Source organism: Aquila chrysaetos, chromosome 2 (assembly GCF_900496995.4).
Source record: "Aquila chrysaetos chrysaetos chromosome 2, bAquChr1.4, whole genome shotgun sequence".
NCBI lineage: Eukaryota > Metazoa > Chordata > Aves > Accipitriformes > Accipitridae > Aquila > Aquila chrysaetos.
In genome coordinates, this window is record NC_044005.1 from 40,565,927 (window position 1) to 40,584,529 (window position 18,603).

At 42.4% G+C, this 18,603-nt stretch overlaps 1 protein-coding gene across 13 annotated transcripts in view; it reads left to right on the forward strand.

Annotated features, from left to right (window-relative positions):
- SIPA1L1 (signal induced proliferation associated 1 like 1) overlaps positions 1 to 11,015 on the forward strand; it is a 227,797-nt gene extending 216,782 nt beyond the window's left edge. For 9 of the 13 annotated variants that reach the window (XM_030039930.1, XM_030039986.1, XM_030039978.2 and 6 more), the window contains 6 exons: positions 909 to 1,007; positions 1,548 to 1,791; positions 4,861 to 5,007; positions 7,473 to 7,587; positions 8,073 to 8,154; positions 8,924 to 11,015. In XM_030039930.1, the coding sequence (XP_029895790.1) occupies positions 909 to 1,007; positions 1,548 to 1,791; positions 4,861 to 5,007; positions 7,473 to 7,587; positions 8,073 to 8,154; positions 8,924 to 9,067 (831 nt within the window). In that variant the 3' untranslated portion in view covers positions 9,068 to 11,015. The other 4 variants (XM_041129552.1, XM_041129557.1, XM_041129556.1 and 1 more) reach the window with 4 other exon arrangements.
- Positions 11,016 to 18,603: the final 7,588 nt, after the last annotated feature.

Here is an 18,603-nt window from a genome sequence, read left to right on the forward strand (position 1 = left end):
CATATCTGTGCAACCTTTTAATCTCAACGTCTGATATTAACTGGTGATTCCAGCTCCTAATTCTTTAACACTAAGTGAACTATACCACCCTCGAGTAAATGCTGCTTGACTATAGCAGCTCTTTCTTTTCCTTTGCCACTTCAGGACAAGCACTGGGAGATTTCACTGGATCATAACGTGAACCTGCTGACTAAGCTTTTGAATTTCAGAATAAAAAAGCAGCTTGATCCTCAATGTAACATAGTGACAACTGTGTACCAGAGTGTATATGCAAGCTTCATACTGTGATGGGCATGTCCTGAGGGATGCAATGCAGAAGGGAAGATTTGATGTATTAGAAAGTTGGCATGGGACATGGCTTCTCTTTCTTTCCTTGTCTTTTGATGATAGCAGGTTTTTTGAAGTAATGTTAGTTGTTTCTGATCCTTAATCATGAAACCAAAATGTGTGGCAGTCTTTTAATATTAAAATTTGTAACATTTTGGGAAAAAAAAAAATCTGGCAGATTGTCTTCCACTGTACAGTACCAATAGTCCCTCCTCCACACTCTTCTCCCACCTTGTAGTGTAGGATTTTGATCACAGGAGTGGAGTACCGTCTGTTTAAATGGTTTTTTTCCTCTTTCTGAGAAGAAAGAACTATTTTTATGTGCAAATGAGCAACTCTTTATAATGTTTAATCACTCCTTCAGGAAATCTCATTATCTCCTTTTTTGTTTAAACTTGCTTACAGAGCAAATGGGGGTGGTGAGGTCTTCCTTTTTGTTTGCCGTTTCTTCATGAAAGCCTTTGGACCAAATTTTAACCAAACCGTAAAGAAGTGTTATGTCTTAGAGATAGTTATGGTGCTACAGGTTTCATGAAAATCAGTGTCTCTGCTGATCGGAATGGTTATGTGTTCTTTGATAGCAGCTCACTGGCACTGACCAGGGAGTATGTAACTCCAAGCTAACCACAGCATTTCTTTCTCCGATGTGGAGCATGGAGGAAGCTGGGATGATGGTGGGGGTAAGACACAAGTTCTCTTACTCATGGGACTATGTACTTAATTTTGATTCAAATCCTTCTGAAGAATCAAAGCGGTGGTGGGCGTTCCTAGTTGTTCGGTAATATGAGACTTTTAATTAGTTGGCATTTGCTGGTGCTCTGCCTGCAGGAAGGCAGCCTCCCCTGGGCACAAGGGAGAACTCTGGTTTATGCAGCATTCAGTCTGTTTCTGTAAACGTTATCTCTGCTACACGTCAGCTCTAGAATCCGCAAGGGCTGCCTGAGATTTCCACTTCAGGGGAATTTTGACGGGTATTTAAAAGGTAGAATGTGAGATAGGCTAAAAAAAGACTTATATATGTTATCTAGTTATAATCTCCTTCAAAGCAGATTCCTTTAGATCTTTTTCCTATCCACTCTGAAAAAATACTGTGTTAATACTTGCTTTCTTATTTAAACAACAAAAAAAAAAAAAGAAAAAACAATTTCAACATAGACTTCAAAAGTTTCTTTATTGATTTTTTTTCTCATTTCTTTTTATTTGTTTTTATGAATGTATAGTCACACACTCTGTCCTGTCAGTCTCCCTTTCCCAGCACTCCTACCACAAGGCGTGCCTTGCAAAGGACTTTGTCAGATGAGAGTATTTACAGTGGTCAAAGGGACCACTTCTTCACCTCGCGGGCCTCGCTCTTGGACCAAGCCATGCCAAATGATGTACTATTCACCAGCACGTACCCTTCTCTCCCAAAGTCGCTGCCATTACGGAGACCATCATATACTTTGGGAATGAAATCACTACATGGTAAGTGTATTTCCCATTTTTCTACTTTCAGAGGAATCCTTTGTGAGTCATGTTAAGGGAAAATGTTTGTTTACAGCAGTTAGTACTTCCATCTTGATTTTGCTAAAATGAGGAGAGTCAAGTCACATGCCTGAAAACATAAAATAGGATGGGAATTTTTTTTTTTTTCCTCACTTCAGTAGGTATAGTTAAGACTGCATGACTGATCATACAGTTACCTTGTGGAGGGAGCGCAAAAATTTGCCTCATTGGCTGTAAGTTTGCGCCATTTCTTCCAGGAGTTATCTGGACCAGTTGGACCAATCGGCAAATAATGTATGCCTGGTTATCCAGCAGTGACAACTTCAGGTGTCAGTTCCTTTAGTGTGGGATTATGAGAACAAAATCCTATTAGGAAAATAATGATATAAAAGTGGATAAATACTAGTGGACATTTGGATGTACAGCTACACCAGATACTGCTTTTATTGCACCAACTGTTTTTAAATTCACTCCCTTACCCTATTCATTTTACAGGACTTGAGTTACTTATTTTAGTCACACATCAACAGCTAACAAGAAAAAGTTACTTAGTAAACTGCTGTCAAGAAGGCACTCAGCTTTCCCTCATCAGTTTACTGAAAAATCTCAGTAGGATTATCTGATAGGTTGTGTGTTGCTGCATGTGAATGTCTCAGTTGGTGAGAAAGGGAATTTTCACAGGTTCCTGCTGTACCTCATAATTAAATGTGTACTAAGTGGGTTTTCCAGAAATAGAGCTAGATCTCACAGTGTAGGATTCTGCAATGTTTTCTGAAGAAGTACATGTCTGCTCCGATTTATTCATGTCTTGGTATGTTTCAAGAGGAAAATGCAAGGCTATCAATAGATTCAACTCACTATAGTGGGCCCTAAGCATGGTCTGTATTTAGATACACCGGATACATTTGACAGAGAAGGCTGCTGAAGAAATCTATTTTAAATTCTTTTCATCTGTCTGTGATCACCAGGCATCAGTTTTCAGTGTTGAACCTGACATTTTCATGAGCTGTTGTTTCTGTGTAACGTTTCTTGCATAAGAGTTAGGAAACTGAGCTCTCTTCACTTCTGCTTTTTATATGCACTAAAATAACTTTGCAGGCTTGGTTACACTTGTAACTGGCTGGTGGATTTGGCTTCTTAGGGTTTGGGGTCAGAAGATTAATGATGCCATCTGAGTAGAAGTGGAAAGCAGCACTTGGTCTCTTCAATTAGATGCCTGTATTTTCCGAAAAGAAAACCACAAAACCTTCTTTCACTGTCACATTCTCTTCCACACCAAACCAGTTACTCCTCCTACCACATAAGCTTTCCACATTTGTCAACAAAATAAGATTTTCTGTTTTCTATAAAATGTAGGGCCTGCATGATAAAAGGACCACCTATTTGAGTGGCACACAAATTGTCTCCACCCTACACATGCCTTTGCTGAGAGAAGGATTAAGTACAGTTGGATATTTAATACCACAAGTATATGTTGGCTTCCAGCTATTCAAAATTCTTTTAATTGAAAGATCTTAATAACAAAGAACAGCTATTCCAGAGCACCTTCATTTGTTTTGAAGAGGGAGAACAATGAGCTAAAAATATTCTTATTTACTCCTCTGTCTTAATTAACAATCCAACTCACACTTTTAAAATAGGTAATTTTTCATATGGTTAGTTTTTTCTTCTAATTCTGTGTATCTTTTCACTAATTGTAAATATTTTTATGTTAAGAACTTTTCAAGTAACTGCCCTCTTTTTGGAAGATGATGCAAGAATCCTCAGTGTTAATATTGAGCTGAACTTCCATTTATAAAAAGTAAACAGAGACAAAAAAAAAAAATTCAAGATTTTTGAGCAAAGAAGTGAATGCAGCGTAGCTTTTCTGGTCATTGTTTCCCAGGCAGCAATATTATTTGGCTAAAGTTACTATTAAGTTATTCTAGTTATTGAAGTTATATAGTTATTAGACTACCAAAAAAAAAAAGGCAACAGTAAGCCACACAACTAGTGGCATTTGTCTTCCAATGGGCTTGTATCCTGCCCACTACGCTTTCTGTTCTCTCTGGTCCAAATGGATTCTTCACTATACCCTCCTTCTCTGCAGCCTTCTCCCAGGTGCCCAGTCCATCTTCTCACCCCTACATCTCTGGTACTTCTAATACCACCCACAAATTTTTCAAAACTTTCTTTATGCCTTGACAGAGGGCATGAGGAAGTGAGTTGTTGCTGCTTCTGAGCTTACACATGTGCTGACTGACCAGGCATTGTGCATTTTTTGATTGTCCAGCCAGTAAACTGAAATAAAGTAGGTAATTGTTGGTTCACAATTTGGTCTTTCCCTGATTAGCGGCAATAATTCAAGTGTTTCACTTTGCTAGGCACCAGTTTGCACAAAAATTACAGGGACCTTATATCCTTCTTTCGAGCTTGCCAGTGTTTTTTCCGTAGTGGGCCATGTACCAACTTATGGATGGGTGTGGGTATTTTTCAGTAAAGATCAAGAGGTTTCACTAAAGTGCTGAGAGATGTGCAGTGCTTTGGAAGTAATTTTAAGGGTTTTCTTGTTCTGATTCATCTTGGTAGGCCTTAGTTTGCTCCCATTGGTTTACGAGATTGTAAAGAGAGGGGGGAAAAAAAAAACTCACAATTTTGTATGTTTACAGGAGCGAATAGGTGCCAGGGAGTGTAGAAGCCCCAGCAAGCTGCAGAGCCCTCCAAAGTATCTTCAGCTTGTGCAGAAGCAGGAATCGTTGGGTAGAAGAGTACTGCCTCTGGCCCCAGTGCTGGGGGCGGGGGGCAGAGATTGGCTTTTGAAGTGCTAAGCTGCAAAGATTCAGACAGGTTAGAAGGGAGCTGAATGTCCTGGTGAAAAGCACTGTCTCAGAAAACAGGCTTGTAACATGCTGCACCTGGTCAGTTACAGTTGATCAAACATTCTACTGAGTTCTGGTTCCGAAAGTGCTATCCCAGAAAAATTAAAAATAGGGATGCATTAGTATTAAGAAAGGAATTTGTTTGGGTTTTTTTTCAATGGAGTTTATAATTTGTTCTGTATTACTCTAGGAGAGTTTTCTGCCTCAGACAGCTCCCTCACAGATATCCAGGAGCAAAGACGGCAGCCCATGCCAGACCCTGGTCTTATGCCATTGCCTGATTCTGCCTCTGATCTGGACTGGTCAAACTTGGTAGATGCTGCCAAAGCCTTTGAAGGTAAGTTTGCAGAATATAATATTTAGAAAGCTGGTCTTTGTGCATGCTTCATTAAGGAGTGGGTTTGGGTGTTTTTTTAATCTTGACTCTTGCTTTTTTTGTTGTTACTGTTTCTACTTAGTCTGAAGCTTAAGCTCATTTAAAATAGCAACTCAAGTCTTAAGAGCCTAAAACTTTGTATGTAATACTCAGATACCATTTCTTCATACTGGAATCCCTCTGTGCTATGGTTCAGCCAAATCTCAGTGAAGCTGGCTACTTCTCATTTTGAGCAGTTGCAGACATCACAGCTAGAGTGGAAAAGACATCTGACACGAAAGTGCAAAAGTAAAGTCAAATAGCAGGGGAAAAGCATATGAGTACACTAATGATTGCTTGCTTACTGCACTAGCAAGAAGTTTCTGTAGTACAGCTGAAGTGCGCTGCCAAGGTAATTTGGGAAATATGCCTTGTTGTTATATACTTTTCCATTGCTGTTCTTCCCTTTGCATACGCTGAATATGTAGACTTGCACATAAGTGTCATTTCATCCTATGGCACTTTCCATCTCCTTGACACTTAGTAAACTGAAGAGAACTATAAGCTGCCTAGATGTATTTGAATTTAAAATTAAATAGACTTCAGCCCAAAGGGAGTTTACCTTACAGTTAATGTAATCCGACGGAAAAGTCTTCTAGGTGCCTTTTCCTAATCTCTGCATAAATGCTGTCCCACCTTCATGAAAGTGTTTTCGCTGATCCTGAATCTTTTAGACATTATTCTGCATGGTTGGAGAAGGCTGTGAAGTAACTTCCTTTCTTGGCTGTTCTCTGATAGTAGCCATATACATCATTAAGGCAGTGCTTGTCTAAGCTGGTGTTCAAGATGTACATGTGTGCTCTGCTCTATTGCCATAGGAGTTGTAGGATCAGCATGTCTCATATTTCTGCTCTGCAGTCTTGGGAAAGAGTATTCAAAGTAAGCCTTCGTCCTCAAGAGGAGATGAATTTGTTGTGATTGGTTTTTTACCACCACATAGGGATGAAACCCAGGTTTTAATGCATTTCACAGTGGTCAGCAATTTCTGTTTAAAAGATCCCCTTTTTTTGGTTAGATTTATTTGACTGTCCTCATTAACCTGAATCCCTCGCTTTTGTAGGTCCCAAACTCACTTGTGTTTCTCTTTAGACGTGTGAACAAAGTCAGTGTGGTGAAGGTAACAAACTGACAGCTCAGATGAAGAAAAGCTGGGGTAATGTGTTGGCTGGCACCTTCATCTCACCACTGTAAAAATATATTCAGATTTGACTTGGAGAGGGAACAGCTGTCTGATGTCAATATAATCCCAGTCTCTAGTCTCTGCCAGGTGCCAGTAGGGGTTGACAAGTACCAAGCAGCCTAATTTCTGATTTGTGATCCTGGACACCTCTCTTCTACATTCTTGGTTGGTGTCTTCAGCACAAGCCCCTGCAGTTACAAATAGTGGTATCTGCAACCAGCTGAAAAAAAAGCTGCCTGGATCCCTGAGCTACACCAACCTTCAGTATTTTCATTCAAAGGAAAAAAGAGAGGAGCAGGAAAAATACCATCAAACACCAAGGCACGTTAATTTTAGCCTTGTTGAAAGCATAGAATAAAAATTTGCCCAGCAGAAAAGGATGATACTGTTCTATTTCCAGTGAGAGACCAGCAGCTGCTGAGGAAGAGAGATGTTAATTTATATAAACTAAAAAGTGTTTATGTTACTGTTTGTGCTAGGAAACTCCAGAGGTAGGTGCAGTTGGGAGTTCACAGTCACACCATGTGACAGTGATTTAGAGATGTGTTAAAACATCTGAGCAGTTACAGGACAAAAAAGTGTAGACATAAGGCAGGAAAGAGGTTTCATGTTTCAATCTGAAAACGTTTTCTAAGGCATAAGGAAAAAATTTCAGGTTCTAAAAAATTACATTGGTCATTTTACTTTCCACATGTAAGTTGTGCATAGTGAGCTTTTCTTTCCTCAAGATAACGCGATCCTTTATGGAGTGAAGGAAGCTAAATGTAGTTACTGAGTTATTGGGTAGTGTCATGCAGTTGTACCCAGGAAGTTCGGCACAGCTCTTGTTGTTCCAGCTTGGCTTCTTGCCTCCCTTGGAACTGGCCTTGAGTGGACTCTGTGAGCACCGCCAGAGTATCTCTGCTTTGCCCTCTTTAGCGTCTCCCTCCTGGAGAGCTTCTTAGCCTGAGGGTGATGCATGATCTGTGTGAGCATGCAGTGCTTGCTTGTTGAATCCAATACAGTGAAGAACCTGGTGCAAACACTTGCAATGCCTGTTTGCTTCTGTCAAGTGGATATTGGTATGTCATATCATCACTTTACCTTGCTTGAAACAGACTTCTTAGATTGCTTTGAGATCCTGCGGTGTAGCTGTTGCACTGTAGCGTGCATAAACAGATAATCATTACTGCTGCCGTTGTTTTTCTCTGTATGTTTGCCTTCTCAGTTCAGCGAGCTTCATTCTTTGCTGCTGCCGATGAAAATCACAGACCTGTGAGCGCTGCGTCCAGTGGTGATCAGGCTGAGGACCAGCTTACTGCACAGATAAAGCCTTATACAGGGTAAGTAAATACACCAGATAGGCAGGCTTCCTCAGCTACAAACCAAGGAAAAGAGTAGCAACACCTTTATTTGGAAGCCATCTCCAGGCTTCACAGAACTCTTTGCAAGTTCTCACGAAGATGGTGGTGGGAAGTGAAACTAGAAGAATCTTAAGTACAGTTGAACCTTTTTGCAGGTTGTCTGAGACGTTCATGAACGTGTCCAAAGCAATGGTAATTCAAGGCACGTATAATGAGTAGAAGTAGAGAGAAGTTAAGTGATGGGATGGCCCCAATTAATAACGAGTTAAATTTGTTCCATTGATTAATGTGCTGCATGTGTTCCATGTACTCTTTGTTAGGTTCTTTTTGTTCATTTTGTGAATTCTTAGTATACCTGAGTGCATACCTACATAAAGCCACTTGGTATAGACAAGGCTGTTAGCTACCCTATGTGAAGATTGTAAGTCACATCAGTACCTATTTTTGTTTCCTGCTTTCAACAGTAAAGAATCTCCTCCAACTCTCGCCTCTAAAGTGGACCAGCTGGAAGGTTTGCTGAAGATGTTGCAAGAGGATTTAAGGAAGGTAAACATTTCATCTACAGAAAATCTCTAAGACATATATTTAGTGCTGGTAGGTGATGCTAATAACTATGTAATCCTGCTTTACCATGCCTGTGACAGCCTCATCCTTGTATGAGAAAGACATTTCTTTGCTACTTTTTACAGGCTATACTTCTAATTACGCAAAGCTAGGGTGGAGTGTCTAAATTTGTAGGCATCTGGTTCCTCCACTTAAATTAGGAGGGTGATTCAGAGTACCTCCAGTCCGAATACAGGTGACAATGCGAAAGGCTTTAAATTAGTCCATGTAAATATATGCTGCTGATGTTGAAAAGTGAGAGTATTATCTAAACATATAATTTCTACTGTGGAAACTTACTGTATTGTGTTACTGCCTGCTTGGTCCAAGAAGAATCTGCTGTGATCAGACAGAAAGTCTCTTAGCTGGGGAAGTATTTGCAGGAATATTTCCTATCCCTTATTTAGTTAACCATCAGCAGTTGTATATACATGTTGTACATACAGAACAGGGCATGCCCAATTTTATTTCATCACTTGGGGAGCTATCTTCTGTATTAGAATTTAATATAGAGAAATCCTACTCATTCAAGCAAAAAGTGAGGAATGAAATGTCACAAATGTCCCTTAGATATAAAACCATGTGTTACTGCACATAAAGTCCTTATAAAAAAAGAAACCATGCTCTCTTAAGTGATTCTTGCCTCTCTATATAGTTAGGAAGCATGACCTAAAATTTCCACTAAGATCTGTATTTTTTCCTCATGCCTAAGGAAAAAGAGGACAAGGCCAGCCTTCAGGCTGAAGTGCAACATTTGCGGGAAGACAACTTGAGGTTACAGGAGGAATCCCAGAATGCAACCGAGAAACTGAAGAAATTCACCGAATGGGTTTTCAACACAATTGATATGAACTGAGAACAGTGTACGGGGAAGGAAACTATCTGTTATGAATATTATTACTGGGACTTAAGCTTTAATGCCACCTTAATCATGACATGTGAAAGTATAGTCAGAGCACTTCCCTGCCCTTCATCCTCCAGTAACCCTTTTTTGCATCTCTGCGCGCACTCAGAACAATTGCAGATCAACAATCATTGTCTGCCTTTTGTAGAAAAAACAAAGTAAATAATTTTAAAAAGGTAAAATAAAAGTTTAACTGCTAAAATGTGAATGTCTATTTTTTGCACATTGTCTCTTTATCTGTTATGTACAAAATGATTTGGAGGCAGGATCAGGCTTGCTGTTCCATCTGCCTCTGTTTCCATTAACTCCTTTCTCTCTGTTTCAGGTAATCTGCTTTTCCTTGCAGCTTTGGCAAATATTATGACATCTAGAAAATTAGAAAGAAATGTTTATTTTACTGCTCTTCTTACATTGTTTTCTGAAGTATGCCACAGACAAGGGGATGTAATGCAATGTTTTAGGTGTCTCCTTAGCAATTTGCGCTTGATTGCTAGTGCTACCTTCCCATACATTACAGAGAACACGTGTCCATAGTGTATGGTACAGTACAACCAGCATCATAACATTTGGAGAGAGACTAGAGACGTGGGCCATGGGTGAGGCGTATTATCACACATCTATTGCATTAGCATTTCTGGTAGCCTTTGTTTCCCGTGGAAACAATGGCTGCAAGTAATTTTACGAACAGCAAAACTGGGCATGCTGCAGTTCATGCTGTATCAGGCAGGCTGAGAGATACTGAGTAGTGTTGCTGTACCACTTAAGTATAGTCCCCTTCCCTTCCAGGGGAATCTGTTACTTGCGTATGTGCAGAAGACTTAGGCTGAAGTTGTAAAGAGATTAAGATTTCTTTCCCCTGAAGTGTTTCCATAAAAATCCACATAAACCCTCTCCGTGCACCTGCCCTCCCATTCCATTTCTCTGGACTTCTCAAATCACAACAGATTTGAGAAATGTTTATTCAACTTGTGTTTTATTACATGAGAGGTCTTATAAATCTTTTACTATGGTAGACAGATGTAAAGGTAAATTAGAGAAGTGTATTTTTCAAAGTACAGGGATAGGATTGGAGCTCTGAAATCCCCAATCCCCAGTGAAACTGTGTAGCATGAGATTTCCCAAACTGCCTCATGCCAAGAAAGTTAATTTCTTGTTCTTTGAAGGAACAGCTAACTTGCCACAACATGTTACCTCTCTAGAAAATACCTTTTAGGTGTCAGAATACAACTTTTAAGCGCTGCAGCCTGCACAGGCATTGAACTGTGCAGCATGCTGAGAAACCTTTTCTACTCCCTTCTGAGTATACAGTCACTACCTTAAAAAATATTGCCTTGCATAAAGTGCAGTATATTTGGAGGTTAATTTCAAGAGCATCCACTCCCTCCCCTTTACCACATTCTCAAATAGACAGATTAAAATCATTGGGCATAGTCTTGTCACAGAAACTTCCACGCTCTTTTCAAATCCTTTTTTCATGCTCTTTAATCTTGCTCCACACAAGTACACACTACACTTCAACCTCAAACTTCATTTGTGATGCTAATCCCCATGGAGTTCTTCTCTAATGTTTTGTCATGGAAATGGATCTCTTTGGAACTATTTCTGGAGTGCTTTTGTAAAGGTTTAGAATGTCTTGGGTTTTTTAATGACTTGTATGAAGGAGATTTATATAATGCCTGATATTATTTGTAAATGGGAAATATTGCTAACATCTCTGAGCATCCTGAAGTCTTGCTTTTATTCTCTTTTAAGTTTGGTTTTTATTTTATTTCAAAAAATATTTTGGGACTTGGGGCAGACTATTTATTAGAGTTTTGCAACAGAGTTCTTCTTGTATGATGCCACTGAAGGCTACTTGTAAAATTCTGACAATAAAACTCATTTTAAAGGCTCTTCTAAACCATTTTCTTCTGATTTTGTTGGGTTTGTTGTTTAAGATTTTCCAGAGTGTCCATTTCTTCCTGCTTTCTTCTTCTACCACTTTTCTCGGCGCTTAGTAATCGAAGAGTTTAATTCTCTATCAGATTTCTACTTTTTATCCCTTTGAAGGCCATTACTTGGTATGTATACACACACTTCATCCCTTGACTTTTTATTTGTATTACTGCACAAATGTATTTTCTTCCACCATTTACAAGGTTTGCTACCTTTAACGGTGATTCTGAGCTTCACCAGGCTGATATAGTAAAGGAGGAACAGTGATTTTTTTTTTTTTTTTTTTTTTATCATTTATCAGGATTTTAGAACTTACTTGGAAAAATTGAAGCCGATTTAGGTCAAAACTAAATTTGCCTGGCCCATCTGCCCAAGGGCACGCACAGCTTTCAGCATCCCAGAGCCAAACCTGTGAGCATGCAACATCAGGTGTTAGGTTTGTTTTGTTTTCCAGATCCCTTCCTTTGACTTGGGAGATAACCTTGGATTGGACATGTTTTGAATACACCTTTTTTTGGCCCGGTGGATCACCTTTCTGCATGGCTCAAAAATGTGGAACTAGGTCATTCTGCAGGAAAAATGTCTTCCAGGTTCACTGAAGGGATCCTTAAAAGGCACGTGGGGAAAGAAAATCCATCTCTTTCTGGCAGTGAAGTATCTGACCAAGAGAGCTCTGAAGCAGCAAGAACAAATAGAAGCATCTGATTGAAAAATAGGGGTTGAATCTTGGAAAGAAAACTAGCTGCTGTCTTACCATTTGTAATTGGATACTGGTAATTGAGTCGAAGCAGAAAGTTTCCTGCGGGTCAAGGAGTTGCCCTGCCCACGTTCATAATGAATTCGCGCCAGAGGTTCCCACGCTCCACTGTGCGCACTGCGAGGTCAGCCTAAACCAGGGCAAGATCTAACTTGCAGGCATCTCCTCACAGCCTGAGTAGTTACTGGCCTAAGCAGAAGGTGGGTGGCTGTGGGAGGAGTGTGGGTAACAGGCTGCCTTCCTGTTTCACCCTTTTCTCCCAAAAAAGTGATGTTTTATATTCCTGGAAATGGTTTGTATTTCTTGTCTGCGTTCTGGTGTGAAGGTACTGGTCTCCCTGTGACAGTGTTTTGGATAGCCAGTTGCGGCTGGTAGAGCAGCAGAAGGCTGCCTTCTCTCAAAATGCCCAAATCGGGGGCGTCACCACAGGGGGACTGAAGCTTGCATGATCGATAATACTCTTATCGGAAGTGAAGCAGGGTGTAGGTAACAGGTCAGAGGGTATCGGCCTGTGGTAAGAGGCGAACCGTAAGGCACGCAGGAGGTGGGATTGTGAGGGGCAGAGCGTGGTGGCAAGGGGACTGGGGAGCCAGTTACGGGGTTAGGGGAGAGATGTGGGGATGAAGTGCAACACATCCAGGTTTTGCTCCTCTAAAAGTGTGGTTGCTGTGTGATAGGCTGTTGTTTCTGTAGGAAGCTGTGTTCAAGACGCAATGAAGGCGTATTGTGAGGAAGCCTTTTCCCCAGCTTTTCCTTTTGTGGGAAAGGTCCCTGTGAACCAGGCACAATTTGGGAGGGTTGTCTTGTCTGTTTTTAAAACCTTTATGTAATTCTTCTCTCTTCTCCTAGTGCCTTCTTTTGGGTAGACAGTTAACAAATCCTCTTTTAAAGCAGTAGGCTGTCTCCTAGCAGACACTTCAGTATGGTGTTAGTCCTGTATGTGAGCTTTGCTGCAAGACAGCAGGGAACAGAGGGGGTTGCTGTTTACCAGCTGGTATGGCATCCAAAATTGGATTCCCTGGAGGAGAGATGACACTGTCCCTCCTCCACTGCTGCAGCTGGAGCAGAGACATGGGCTTTGCTGAGGCTGTTCTTAATGGACAGGACCTGGGCAATGAGATGATGAGGCTTGTACAGGTGCCTTCACCTTTTCCTGGTATTAGCTGTGGTGAGGAAATCCTTGCTGTGCTGTTTGAGGCAATACTGGCAGAGAAAAAAGCTCATAGAAATTACTTCAGAGCTCTGCAGTAAGAGCCCCTTCCCCTAGCAGAGGTTTCAGCTTTGGCTGGGCGTGAGGGGAGCGAGGCTGAGGAGTTTGCGTGAGTCGGACTTGTCGGAGGCCAAGGTCTGGATTTGGAGCCCCATTTCTCTAAGGCAGGCAGTGGCTGACAGCAGCTACCTACAACCTCTTTCTGCAGTGAAGACCGGCTGCAGCCACTGGCTGGGAAAGGCAGGCCTTCTCTCGCTTTCCGCTGCAGCAGCCTGGGGGAGTCACGGTCAGGTTTGGGGAGACACAGCTGGCTGCTAGGGGGCCTGGCTGGGTTTTGCCCCGCTTGGTATGCAGGGTCACAGCAGGCAAGTCCCTCTGTCCAGCTTCTGCTCTTGCGTGGACCCCTCTCCCCGCAGAAGGTGATTTCAGTCTGTCACAACCAGCTTGTGTTTTTCCCAGATGTTTGATGTCTGAATGATTTAAAGTGGGCTGGGCTGTTCGTGGCACAGCACAGTGTGGCCAACTCAAGTGGGAGCTCGTATGGGTTGCTGTAGCAAGCTATGTGGCCTTCCCAAACAGCAGGGCTGGGGATGCAGAATTTGTGGTCTATCACAAGGTAAGTCCAGTTGGAAGGATCCTCAGGAAGCGTCTTGTCCAACCTCCAACCAAAGCAGCGTCAGCTCTGGGGTCAGACCAGGTTGCTCAGGACGTTATGCAGTTGAGTCTTGGAAAAAAAACCTCCAAGGATGGAGACCGTACAGTCTCTCTGGGCAATGCATGACTGTCCTCATCATGAAAAAGTTATCATCAGGGTTAATTTTAGAAATGTGTAGCCTCAGCAGCAGTTGCAGGCTATGTTTTGCCTACATTCCTCCAAGAGCTCATGACACAGGAGTCTCTACCCTCCTTGAAAGCCTGCAAGCCATCCCCTGCCTGGGGCAGGCAGCAGAGCACCCACATTTGCTTTCTCTCTGTTGAGCCTGGCAGGAAGGAGGCCCTGCGGCTTGGTGCGTGCTGAGCTTTGCTCCACTAATCCACTCCCTACAGTACAGTTCTGATTTTTTTCGTAGAGATTTCTCATTTCTGTACTCAGTACCACTTAACTTGTGCTTTAAGGCCTGGATTGAGCCCCCTGGTTCTGCTTCCTTCTGCACTGCTTGTGAGAAGGACGCACATGCTGCGAGGTGGGGAGGCACAGCTGCGGGACGGACGATGGTCTCGGCAGCCGAAGGAGGCCGGTCAGCTTTTGGCACACAGAGTCAGAGACTGAAACTAGGATGTGTTCAAGGACTATAACTGAAAGTGGTTTCCTAACCTCATGTTGTGACAGTGCCAGATGTCACCAACTAGTAACTAAAAAGAGGTTTCATGCTACAGGGGCAAAAAAATAGGGACTTGGCCCGGTACGGTTTTAAACTTCATTCCTGTTCTTTCCTCTTGCTTCCTCCCACCTGCTCTTGCACTTTTCTTCCAGCAGAGTTTGTTCGTTTTGTCTGGTGGCTGGTGACTGCTGTTTTGCTGCCCAGGATCTGGTGCAGCAAGAGTGACTGCTGCACAGAACCTGGCAGCGAAGCTGACTGCCTGTGGCTGAGCTGAAAGGGGAGACTGAGGCGAGCAATTGAAGCACTTGGCTGAACAAAAGAGCTTGACTGCTCACTTGATTTTGTGAAAGGGGTCGAGGCGCATTTGCATCTTCTTTGCATCTCACACCCAAAATGGAGTTTGCTTAGCTGGAGCTGGGAGGCTCAGTGATAACTTAGCTGTACCGAAGGAACAAGCTATGTCATGCCCAAAGAGCTTGTACCAGAGATAACACCTGGGATGTGTCTACCCACACACCAGTATGTGCTTGCCTGGCACTTCATCACTCAGGGGTTTCAGCTCAGTCCAGCTCTGCACAGAGGAACAGCCCAGAGCTCTGCTGTGCCAGCTTCTGCTGCAGGCATAGCATGGATGGCAGTTTGGGGAGATTTCAGTCTCGTTTCCTCCCTGACCCATCACATTTAATCCTAATAGTGGCATAATATAAATACACATCTATTTGCTTTTAACAATCTTTTCAGTGCCTTTTTTTTTCTTAAGAGGTTAGTTTTTTTCATGCTGTGCACAAGCATTTGACAAATGCTATTCTTCCTTGTGACTTCTTCATATTGGTAGACTGGTCAGTCACCACAACCTGCAAGTCCTAATAGTATTATTGACTGACAGATTGTTTTGTGACCTTCCTTGCTTTATATTCTTCCTCAGCTCATGCTCAACACGCAGCCTGGTGAAAAAAGAAGGGGCAGAGCGGAGAACATAGAACCGGCTTCTTGCCTACTGAGTATTTGCCTCTTAATGTTGATGCTTGCCTTTGTTTTGCTATACTTGTTGAACTATTGAAACTGGAGAATTTTGCATGCGGGAGGTTTTCAAGATGACCTGGAAGTCCCTCATGGAGGGCAAACATCTGAGACCTGCACTGCATTCTGCTAACTGTTCAAGCACCAAGCAAGAAATGGTCTCCTCTTCTTGATGAGAAGCTTGATGAGGTTACACCTATAGCATGGAAAACATGAGTCTCCCTCTTGTCTGTGATTTCTCTTTCAAGGCTTCCATGGCCTAAAAGCAACACTGAAACCAGCATTAGTTCCACAGCTCTGATTTGTTTGCCCTGATTTCCCAGTTAGATGTTGGCTGACGTTGTCCACTAAAAACCTGTCGGTTTTAGCCAGATTTGTTTTTTAACTGAGCCATCTTTATTAGACAGTCAAAATATGGGTCACATCTCAGCCTACATAAGAGGAGACTTACCGGAATCAGAGCATGTAGTGTGGGTGTCTGGTCTGCTGTAAGATGTCCTCCCCAAGTCCTGCCACTCCTGCGGGGTCTTGGGCATGCTACCTGTGTCATGTCATCTTTGTGGCTGGAACGGGCAGAAATGATGGGAAGTGCCTCAGAGAAAGGTGCTGGCAGGCAAAAACATCCCTGTCTGAGGTCAAGAAAAGTCAGACAAATTCTTCACACAACACTCAATAGAGGAGCCACAGCCGGCCTGGAGGAGAGCCCTTGAGGTGTTTTCCCAGCAACTTAGTGGCCAGCAGAACAGGAAAAACCAGGACAGCTGTCTGTGAGACACGGACCATCACACCACAAGAGAAAAGGGAGAGGCAGAGTGAAACTCTGCATGTAGGCACACACCAGTCTCTCTGTTACTGAAGTTTCCCAAGTGAGAAGCGACAAAGTAGTCTTGGAGCGTGCCTTTGGGAACACAGAGAATTTTGCTTCAGCTTAATGAAGAGGGGTTTGTTGTTTGGGGGTGGGTTTTTTTGGAGAGGGGTGGTGGTTTTTTTAAGGCATACTGTCCACTTGCAGTCCGCTCTGTCTTAAAATTGACTATATTTTAGTGGTTTTATACAGGGTGGACTTGAAAAGATCAGTTGGCGGTTTCTAAATACACGGATAAAGGCTGTATTGGTGTCACAAAGCACCGAAGCGGGTGAAATGCTGAATTTCTGTTGGCTTGTGAACTTCACCTCTGTCCCCACGTGACATGGAAAAACAACAAGGTTTCCCCTTACATAGCTTTGTACTTGTTGGCTTTGTAGTCACCATCAGCTCAAAACAGGAGCCTTGAAGGGAAACTGAGTCCTTTGGGGAGACTACAGAGAGACCTGAAAAAAGGTTGGAAAGCAAGAAACCGGGGCCAGATTTCTAAAAGCTACAAGAGGTCTGATGGAGTTGGAGCGGGATCTCCCAAAGGGCCTGAGCAGGTGAGGTGCCCATCCGGCAGCAAGCCCAGCTACGCCTGTCAGTGGCACGGGGCAGCTCTGTGCTCTGGCAGTCCTCAGCCTGCCACCAGGTCCCCGGACCGAGGCTCTAGCCTGAGCTTGGAAAAGGCTGGCTGACCTGCTTTTTAGACTATTGCATTTGGATTTGTGGTTGTTAAGCCAGGCATAATTGATCTTTAGGCTTGGGGGAGTAAGTCGATCCCCTCTGTAGCCGCTAATGAGCTTCCCCTGGTACACCGTGCTGGATGTGGTGAGAGCTTTTGCAGACTTTACCAAATACAGGGTACTGGTCCCCGTGCCCCAGGCTGAGCCAGCGTGACGGATCCTGCTCTCCTTTGTAAGCAGTGACGAGCTGGGGAGGCCTCATGCTCACTGGGCAAACTCCCATTGATGGAGAACTTGTTCCCTGCAAATCCCCCAGCAGCTGTGGTTTGGCTCTAGCTCATATTTTAGCTGCACCCTGTGCTGAAAGATTTGGATGAACGTTTCTGGGCTGGTTATGCTGCAGTAAGAAATAAACCAGGAGGGTGTTTTAAATGAAGCTTATTTAAACAGTTGAATATAATTGTTGTTGGATGCACACAAGTCTGTTCTAGAAGGGTTTTTTTATTCTGTCCCGTGTTTATACTTTCTAGACATTTTGCTGAAGAAAGATGTATTGGTCTCAGCACTGAAACGTGCTGGTTTGCAACTGAATGTGACCCTTTTTATTGTAGTTACAGTCTATTTTCTTAATCAGGGGATACATTAATTACTGAAATGTGGATTGCTATATGTATTTTAACAAGTCATATTTCTGATGTTCACATTCTTATGTCAGAAAATGATGGATGATGCATTCCTTTTTTAAATTTGATTAATTTACATGCCTGACTTATGTCCATTAGGGTAGAAACTGAAACTTAGTACAACGAAACAGGAAATTTTATCAGTTAAAAAGAATAACATTAAGTAAGATAAAATAGAAAAACAAGAAAGTTTATTAGACCTTACTTTATGTTTGAAATGAAAAGGCATTATTTTTGGTTAGTTAATTGAAATGATTGATCCAGGTTCCCCTGTCCCATAACTTTTGGAATTGCTAAATATTTTTTAACCTACATTAGAAAAAGCAGGGGGAAGCCTTCCTTCTTCAGTTTCCCATTTGTTTCTCAGCTTCAAATGAGCTGATCACTGCATTACACTAATTGGAAAACTGAAATGAGGAATCCATTATCTGCACCCGCACAAGGGGTGCCTGTTGGTGAGAGACAGGTGCAGAGCTTCAGCAAACATTGATTCCAGGTTCTTAGTCAGTGGTTTCCATCAATTCAATGGATTACCTGTTTTTTCAAGTGTCAGTAAAAAACATCCTGTTGGAATTATATTCATATAATTTCAATACTATTAGCAGACTGTAGCATATTTCATATGTAGTAGTCTATGCTGGCATTATTTTAAAATCATAGGATCAGGAAGCTGAATTTACACAGGTGAGCAGTGCCAGAAGCAGGGCCTGGAGAGCCAGGTTTGAAAGACTCCCTTCCCAGATCTGTCATGCTCTGATGTGAGACTGGAGGGGACATCGCAAAGGTACTAAATAGTTCTGCACGCCCAATCTGCAGGGCACCAGCACTCATCACTTAACTGCTACTGTGTACTCACGAGGTCTTGTATGTAAGGCATGACCAAAAATCATTTCATACAATGAATTTACAAATTAAGGCACTCAAAATTAGTAGCAACCTTTGAGGACATCTTCGTCTTGGGGCCATCCAGTTTCCTCCAAGTTCTCTGCAGTCTTGGTGTGATAACACATACCAGGAGCTACCTGACA